At 44.7% G+C, this 9,828-nt stretch overlaps 1 protein-coding gene across 1 annotated transcript; it reads left to right on the forward strand.

Annotated features, from left to right (window-relative positions):
* Positions 1-1,226: 1,226 nt before the first annotated feature.
* On the forward strand, positions 1,227-4,770 carry LOC136527067 (uncharacterized). The gene is made up of 3 exons (XM_066519687.1): positions 1,227-2,471; positions 2,576-2,653; positions 3,062-4,770. The coding sequence occupies exons 1-3, from the start codon at positions 1,303-1,305 to the stop codon at positions 4,689-4,691; spliced, it is 2,877 nt and encodes a 958-aa protein (XP_066375784.1). The 5' UTR covers positions 1,227-1,302; the 3' UTR covers positions 4,692-4,770.
* Positions 4,771-9,828: the final 5,058 nt, after the last annotated feature.

Here is a 9,828-nt window from a genome sequence, read left to right on the forward strand (position 1 = left end):
ACGTGCATGGAGCATTAAATGTAGGCGAAAAAAAACTAATTGTACAGTTTAGTTGGAAATTGCGAGACGAACGTTTTGAGCCTAATTAGTCCATGATTCAATACTAATTGCTAAATAAAAACGAAAGTGCTACCGTAACCAAATTTCCAACTTTCCCCCGACTAAACACGGGCTTGAAGTAAGAGAAGGAAAAATAGAATTCGGAAATGGGAACCAAAGCTTATCAGTTCTGAACTGAAAGCTGGGCATGCACAGAAAACAGGTTGTTTTGCTTGTTCCCACTGCCACGTAGGCCATAGGAATCTCAGGAACACAGAGCCCATCGAGAAGGAGAATAGCATTGATGCTCGTTAAATTGCCAAGCAAGCTAGGGAGAAAGGAGAGGAATGGAATATATAAAGGGACGTTTGCTTCCCATTTTTTAAAATTTAATCCATGTCACATTAACTACATAAACATATTTAACACTATTTAAAATATTAAACATAGATTAATTATAAAACTAATTATACAGATTAAAATTAATTTGTGAGATGAAACTATTAAGCCTAATTAGTTCGTGATTTGATAATATGGTGCTACAGTAAACATGTGCTAATAATGGATTAATTAGCTTAATATATTCGTCTCACGAATTAGTCACGACTTTTGTAATTAGTTTTAATATTAATATTCAAACACCCGATATGATAATAGATATGATATCCAATGGGACACCTGCTATCTGTATCAAACACCCCCTAACTTTTTATATAAACAGCATGTTTGCTTGCTGGTTTCAGCCAAGACTTATCAGTTCTGATACAGTGTTTTTCTCTCACGATAAATCAGCACCAGCCGGATTTATTAGCCAAAAAAAAACAACCAACTAAGGCCGCGTTTAGATCCAAAAAAATTTGGGTTTTGGCTACTGTAGCATTTTCGTTTGTATTTGGCAATTAGTGTCTAATTATGGACTAATTAGGATCAAAAGTTTCGTCTCGCGATTTCTCACTCAACTGTGCAATTAGTTTTTTTTCGTCTATATTTAGTACTCTATATATGTACCGTAAGATTCGATGTGATGGATATTGCGCAAAAAAAAATTGGGAACTAAACAGGCCATAACTGTCTGAAAATAAGACGACGACCCGATGGAGTCATCATGCAATTATTAGGACACATCAGAAGCGAGCACCATGTTATATTCTGCCGGCTGTGCCGATAAGGCCGGCTAGCCGTGGCATTAGCATTTCCTCAAGGGTCAAGGCGTCTTCTGCCACTGCTACAAGGCCCGTCAGTCGTCACCAGACAGATAAGCCAATGGCGTCCAACAACAAAGTAGCTTCCTCCCAGAGTCCAATGGCGTCCGGCGGCGCACAAAGCCACTCCCACTCCCCCCCTGTGGCTGGGGCTGTGGCTGATGAAGCTTTGGGCAGCAACAACAACAACAAGCCTGCTGCTAAGCCTCCTTCAGGTTCCTCCACGGAGTACCAGCTGAGGAAGTACCTGCTGCTGCTGGCCACTCTGGTTGCGACGGTGACGTACGTCGCCGGGCTGAACCTGCCGGGGGGAGCCTGGCAGGAGGACACCGACGACGGCCCGCACCACCACCACGCGGGCGACCCGATCCTCCAGTACGCGCACCGCCACCGCTACCTCACCTTCTACTACTGCAACGCCACCGCGTTCGCCGCGTCGCTCGTGGTCAGCCTCCTCCTCCTGGTCCTGGATGGCAAGAACACGGGCTGGTGGGAGGCCCTGCTGCGGGTCGTCATGGTGCTCGACCTGCTCGGCCTCATGGGCGCCTACGCCGCCGGGAGCTGCCGGGACAAGTTCACCACCATCTACTCGGCGCTGCTGGTCTGCGCCGTCTTCGCCTACGTCGTCGTCGCTTTCGTCTGCAACCTCTTCTCCAAATACGGATGCTCATGCGAGCTGGCGCGGCTGCTGCTCAGGAAGCAAAGCGATGTTCATGAGCGTCGCCAAGAACTGCATGAGGTCCTGATGCTGCTGGCCACCTTCGCGGTGACCATCACGTACGTGGCCGGGCTGAATCCGCCGGGCGGCTTCTGGGGCGACACCAAGGACGGGCACCAGATGAGCGACCCGGTCCTGATGCACCACTACTCCAGCCGCTACCAGGCGTTCTACGTCTGCAACACCACCGCGTTCGTCGCGTCCCTGCTCATCATCATCCTCCTCGTCGACAAGAAGCTCACAACCAAGCTCTCTGTGCGGCTTGTGGCTCTGTATGGTCTCACCATCACGGCGCTCCTGGGCCTCATGGGGGCGTACGCCGCTGGGAGCTGCAGGCAGCTCGACGACACCACCTACGTCATCTGCCTCATCGCCGGAGTTCTTGCCTACATCTTCCTCCAGGTGGCCGTCACCAAGGCCATCGGAATGAAGCAGGATCGCTCCATTCCAAGCCTGCTTCGCAGTTGCTTCGACAGATCGCAGGACCAAAATAAACCAGAGCAGAGCAGCCGGTATGTATCTGCTCAATTACCAGCAGCAGTAAGGAGTTGGTTGGTTGCAATTTAGGAGTTAATTAGGAATTGCTGGGAGCACTAAGGAGTTGCTGCTTTGACAGATCATCAGAAGACCAAATTCCACCGATCAAAAAAGAAGAAGACCAAATTCCACCAGATCAGAATCAGATCAGCAGCAGGTACGTATTAGTATCTGCACAACTACCTCCTCCCTCTCAATCTCCATTTCGGGCATGTTTGGAACGCGCAGGAGCGTAAAACAAAGGAATAGAAAAAAGAACACAGGAATTGAATAATGCGAAAAATAAAGAAGCAAAAGTTTCAGTCTTTAGAACTTGAGAAAACATTACAGGTATTTTTCCTTTAGGTTTCCTTGGATATTTTTTTCTAGTTTCGTGAAGCGAAGGTTAGTCTTTCCTTTGGAAAGGAATACATATCTCCTTTGTTCCAAACAGTAAGTCGAGAAAACTTTAATAAAAAATCCGTTTTTTGTTTTTCTTTTGCAAATCCTCTGTTCCAAACAGGCCCTTCTAGCTTGCAATTTAACTAACTCTTTGTTAATATATGTTGCTTGCAATTGCCTGCAGGGGCATAAATCAACACGAAGGCGGCGGCGAAGCAGTGGAAATGGATCCTTCAAAAAAAGCAGTGGAAAAGGATCCTTCAAAAGAAGCAGTGGAAAAGGCGAGACAGTCTCTTGTCATGTTGCTTGCGACCCTTGTCGTGAGCATCACTTACAGTGCAGGACTGGACCCACCAGGTGGCCTGTGGCCCGACACCCGAGACGATCACAAGATCGGTGACCCGATACTCCTGACCACACACCCCACCCGGTACAAGGTGTTCTTCTACAGCAACTCGGCGGCGTTCGTGGCGTCCCTCATCGTGATCCTCATGGTCCAGAGCAGATTCCTGCTCAAGGGCCACACGCTGGAGGCGGCCATGATCCTGGACCTGTTCGGCCTGATCAGCGCGTACGCCGCGGGGTGCTGCAGGGACGAGACGACCTCCATCTACGTGGTTGCCCTGGCCGGGATCGTCCTGGTCTACGTGGTCATCCACATCGTCCTCTTCACGCTTCCAGACCACAAGGACAGCAACCCGGACGCGGAGAAGAAGCTGGAGAACAGGCGCGAGATGCTGCTGCTCCTGGCCATCCTGGCGGCGACGCTCACCTACCAGGCTGGGCTGACGCCGCCGGGGGGCTTCTGGTCAGAAGATGAAGATGGGCACCGCGCGGGCTACCCGGTGCTCCACGACCACTACCGGCCCCGCTACATGGCCTTCTTCTACTGCAACGCGGCGAGCTTCATGGCGTCCGTGGCTCTCATCGTCCTGCTCGTGAACCCGAACCTGTACAGGCCAGGGATACGGTGCTACGCGCTCTACGTGTGCATGGTGGCGGGCATGTTTGGGCTCATGGGAGCCTATGCCGCTGGGAGCTCCAGGGATCTGCGCACCTCCATTTATGTGTTGACGCTGGTTGTTGCCGTGTTTGCCTTTGTAGCCCTGGAGGTAGTCATTTTCTGGGTTCACCCCTACCTAAGAGATCATGGGAAGCAGTGGTGGAGGTGCATCAAGAATAATGCAGCTGATTCCTCCGGGCAAGCAGAACCAGACGCCGGCACGAAACAGAACCAGCAGGAAAGTAAAACTCAGGGAGAGATGCCAGCAGAAGCACGGCAAGAAGATCAGCTCTCTGTCTCTGGATCATCAGGAGATAGGAACATGCGTGAATACTTGATGCTGCTAGGAGTCCTTGCTGCGAGCGTAACCTACCAGACTGGCCTGAAGCCACCAGGTGGCCTGTGGCAGGACGACAGCAATGGTCGCTCTGCTGGCAGCTCCATCCTCCATTACATCAACAAACGCCGGTACCATGCTTTCTTCTACTGCAACTCCACCTCCTTCATGGCTTCCGTCGTCGTCATCATCTTGCTCCTGCCACTCTGGCCATCGACTCTCCAAAATTACGAATTGCCACTCTGGCCAATGCACACAGCTATCTTGCTTGACATGCTCGGCCTGCTGGGGGCCTATGCAGCAGGCAGTACCAGAGACTGGGAGACATCCAGGAATGTCGTCTACTTGGTCATCCCTGTCCTGGCCTATATTGCAGCCTATGCATTAGTCTCAATCTTCCGCAAGAAAGGTGGTGCCACAGCCCACAATAGCAAGTCCGAAGAACAGAAACCATCTGGCAATCATGAAGTCTGAAGTGACAAATTCCTTTTATTTCTGTTTTCGTTCAATTGTGACACCCATGTTTGCATTGAGATATTGAGTTGTTTGTTCATATGTGTTATCCAAAAGTTATCGGCATATCCCTTGCGTTCTTAATTCTTACGAGTGATAGTGTAACCGAGGAGAAAATCGATTTCGGTTTCTACATTACCTGAAAGTGTGCCAAAACAGACTGATAGCCAAATACCAAAACAGACTGATAGCCAAATAGCAAATATGCTAACGCCAAACCAATATGTACCTTCGACTTTTCATATTACCTATTTTATATTGGTCTCGGTCTCTATGTCGCTGCTAGGATCGTCGCCTCATGTGGCAATTTCAAGCATTCTGCTTGTTGGAAATATTGCCAGTTACCAAACCACAATCATATGTCACTTTCACTACAGAAACCATTTTTAGAGGCGGCTCCTGATTTAAAGCAACTACAAATGATGCACGACAATAAAATTTATAACTTGTCAAAACCAGGTTGGATGAAAACAAGCTTTATATGAAAATTGTAGTACTCAAAGAGAAAAGCAACTTTATAGTTGACTATTTTTCTTTTCAAACCATTTAGGGCCCAGAAATTTATGTTTTAAATTTTAAGATTTTGAAATGTATATTTTAAAAAAAATTAAATGATATCGGATGGAGTGACAATCTAAATCAAAGTTATAGTACTCGAAGAGATATGCAACCTTATGGTTGACTACTTTTTCATTTGAAAGTATTTAGGACCCAAAATTATGTTTTAAATTTTTAGATTTTAAAAATTTGAGTTTTCCAAATGACCTTAGAATGAAAAACGAATCTAAACTAAAGTTATATTACTCAAGAGATTTGCAACTTTGTACCGGCTACTTTTCATTTGAAACCTCTAGGTATCACATCCGACCCATTTTGAAGTTTGACCCGTATAGGCCTATTTGTATGTTGATCTATTATTGGGGGAGGGGGGGGGGGGGGGGGGGGGGGGGGGTTGAGTTAGTCTCACCTTTTATGTTGAGTGTGGTGTGGGTTAGACTAAAATATAAGACTTCTACAGTCCATACCACTATCTCCGGTTTAACTCTTTTACATGAAACAAGTACGAAAGCGTAAGTGGGTTAGTGGTAGTATGTGGTTCACTCAACGTGTAAAGTGAATCTGAACTGTTTGGACTCTAGGGCATTACACCGGGCTCAAAATTATGTTTTAAATTTTTAGATTTTGAAATTCAATTTCTTTGAATTTTTCAAATGGCCTCGGGTGGGGAAATGACTTAAACCAAAGATTTAGTACTTAATCAAAGAGATCTATGACTTTGTAGTCGATGACTTTTTCATTTGAAATAATTAGAACTAGATATTCTTTTTTAAATACATGAATTTTGAAATTTATCTTTTCATTTTCAAATGATTTCAAATGGAGAAATGACATAAACCAAAGTTGTAGTACTCAAAGAGGTCTAAAAAATTCAGTTCAATCTTTGTTCATTTGAATTCGTTTAGAGGAGTCCTAGGGTTAAAAAATTCAACTTACCTCTAGAAATCGGTTTTAAAGAAAGTTGGCTAGCCGTCTTTAGAAATTATTCAGATTTCTAAACATGCACTGATAGAGCATTCAACCATCCGGGCAACCATATGTTTCGACCTGCATTAAAAGCGGGGCCATTCATTGAAGATAAGAGTATATTGAACCCATATGCCGTCTTACCATGAGCAGATTGTATCCATTGGGCAAATATAGGTTCGATCAAGATTTGCTTTTCTAGAGTACCAAAAGCAAGCATAACGTCGTTATGAACATAAAGGCTCAAGTTATGGAATCCTAGGAAGAGGTTAGCCCAACTTAAATAAGATATGATAGCTTCCTTATAGTCTAACATTCTTGCCAATACATTATCTTCATTATGTTCCAAGCAATCATCTCTACAAAGCTTTTTCTGTAGTAGTGCTTATGGTTTGGAGGACTCCAAGGAGTAACTCCATAGGGACTGCAGCCATCTGAAAGGTCCTAATATGGCTAGAGGAGGGGTGAATAGCCTATTTAAAATTCTACAAATCAACTAGAGCAATTTGATTAGTAAGACAAATAGCGAAATGCAAACTTACTCTAGCTCTACGAGGGTTGCAAGCCACCTATCCAACAATTCTAGTTGCAATGATTACTAGACACACAACTTGCTATGATACTACTCACTAAGAGCTCTCAATCTTGCTACACTAAAGAGCTCCACTAGATGAACTTAAATAACAAATCAAGCTCTCAATTCTAATTACACTAAAGAGCTTGCCACAACTAGTTTGCAAGAATATAAAAGAGTAGGGTGATTATACCGCCGTGTAGAGGGATGAACCAATCACAAGATGAATATGAAATCAATCACCGAGAGAATGCCAAATGGCAAGAGACAACCGATTTTCTCCCGAGGTTCACGTGCTTGCCAACACGCTACGTCCCCGTTGTGTCGACCAACACTTGGTGGTTCGACGGCTAAGAGGTGTTGCACAAACCTCGTCCACATGATTGGACACCGCAAGAACCTACCCACAAGTGAGGTAACTCAATGACACGAGCAATCCACTAGAGTTACCTTTCGGCGCTCCGCCGGGGAAGGTACAAATCCCCTCACAATCACCAGAGATGGCCACAAACAATCACCAACTCGTGCCAATCCTCCACCGCTGCACCAAGCCGTCTAAGTGGTGGCAACCACCAAGAGCAACAAGTGAAATCCACAGCAAAACACGAATACCAAGTGCCTCTAGATGCAATCACTCAAGCAATGCACTTGGATTCTCTCACAATCTCACAAAGATGATGAATCAATGATGGAGATGAGTGGGAGGGCTTTGGCTAAGCTCACAAGGTTGCTATGTCAATGCAAATGGCTAAGAGAGTGAGCTTGAACCGGCCATGGGGCTTAAATAGAAGCCCCCACGAAATAGAGCCGTTGGGCTCCTCACTGCACTGAACACGGGCCGACCGGACGCTCCGGTCATATTGACCGGACGCTGGACCTCAGCGTCCGGTCGTGCAATGTGCGCCACATGTCATCGGCTTCAAACGCCGATCGCCCGATTTCAACGATCAAGTGATGACCGGACGCGTCAGTTAGAAAGTGGCCGGACGCTGGATCTCAGCGTCCAGTCATTTCCAGTAAGGTTCCAAACGCGACATTTCATGACGCTTGACTGGACACACCCTGCGTCTGGTCACTCAATGTTTCCTCTGTGCACCTCACATCACCATACGTCAGCACTGACCGGACTCAGACCATGAGCGTCCGGTCAGTTTACACTCAAGCATCTGGTCATAAGACCGAGACAGTGTGCTTTCTGCTGTCATTGACCGGATGCTAGACCTTAGCATTCGGTCACTGCACCACCAGCGTTCGGTCACTCTGTGAACCCCTATCTTTTCTGTATAGGGTGCCGGTGAAGTTTCTAACCCTTGCTCAAATGTGACAACCACCAAGTGTATCACCTTGTGCACATGTGTTAGCATATTTTTCACAAACATTTTCAAGGGTGTTAGCACGTCCACTAGATCCTAAATGCATATGCAATGAGTTAGAGCATCTAGTGGCACTTTGATAATCGCATTTCAATATGAGTTTCACCCCTCTTAATAGTAAGGCTATCTAACCTAAATGTGATCACACTCGCTAAGTGTCTTGATCATCAAAACAAAATAGCTCCTACTATTTATACCTTGAGCCTCTTGTTTTTCTCTTTCTTCTTTTCCAAGTTCAAGCATTTGATCATCACCATGCCATCACCATCGTCATGATCTTCGCCATTGCTTCATCACCTGGAGTAGTGCTACCTATCTCATAATCACTTTGATAAACTAGGTTAGCACTTAGGGTTTCATCAATTAACTAAAACCAAACTAGAGCTTTCAATCTCCCCCTTTTTGGTAATTGATGACAACCCTTACACAAAGATATGAATTGAGATTTAATTGAATCCACGTTGCTTGCCCAAGCATATTTACCATGTGTAAAAGAATATGGATAAGTTTCATGAACTCCAAATGGTAGCAATTGCTCCCCCTACATATGTGCTAAGAGTTTGGATTGTGGCTTGCACATATGCTTTAGATAGGAATTATAGGAGACAATTTCTACCAAATGATGCTAAGGTATAAGAGATGGACCTTTGAAGCGTGATACCAATCGGAGTGCATCAATATACCATTCTTAGCACCATTAGTAACTAGACATACACAAAAAAACTAGAATACCCAGAGAGATCAACATTAGAAGCAAGGGTCTAGTTTTCATAATGTGAGCATGAGTCTAGTTACTTAGCCTATGCATGCTAGTTTTTCATTTCATCATTCAAAACTATAACTAGCATACACCACACAAGCATGGATATTGAAATTTAAGACTTGTGCTATGCAAGCAAATATATGAAATGCACATCAAAATGCAACATACAAGTTTATGAGCTTGCTCCCCCTACTTGTGTGCATTTTTTATTGACCCCCTTACAATGTCATTTCATTTGTTTGCTCCTCCTATCTTATTATCTTTGTGAATTTTTGCATTTTTTATTGATCCCCTTACAATGTCATTTCATTTGTTTGCTCCTCCTATCTTATTATCTTTGTGAATTTATCTCCCCCTTTGTCAACAATTAGCACAAAAGGTGAGCTTAAATTGTAGATAGGTTGGGGTGAAACCATGTGAAATGAGGATCATTTTTCCAATTTGGTTCAATCTAGATTACTTTAGAAAAGATATTTAACTCGGTTTGATCCAAGGACAAGCTTCTTCACACCTCCAAATAAGGGTTATCTTGTACCATGTTGAGTTAAACACTTATAGCTTATTTTCTAGATCAAACACTAGGTTTATAAGCCCACAAACATGTCATATGCTAGCACTAGATTATTTCAAGCATACAAGCAATAGTGGTACCATACAAGTATCAAATTCATTTGATTTTCATGAATGAGCCTGTTCAAATGTGAAATATGTCTAGATGCACTAAACATGTTCTTAGCAAGTATGTATGCCATGCCAATCAACTTTTACCTTGGATTGCTCGAAGGAGAGACATGTCATATAAGTGGGGGGTGCATCAACACATATTGGAGAAGTCAAGTATGTTCAATTCATTCCTTATATTGC

Source organism: Miscanthus floridulus, chromosome 19 (assembly GCF_019320115.1).
Source record: "Miscanthus floridulus cultivar M001 chromosome 19, ASM1932011v1, whole genome shotgun sequence".
Classification (NCBI taxonomy): domain Eukaryota; kingdom Viridiplantae; phylum Streptophyta; class Magnoliopsida; order Poales; family Poaceae; genus Miscanthus; species Miscanthus floridulus.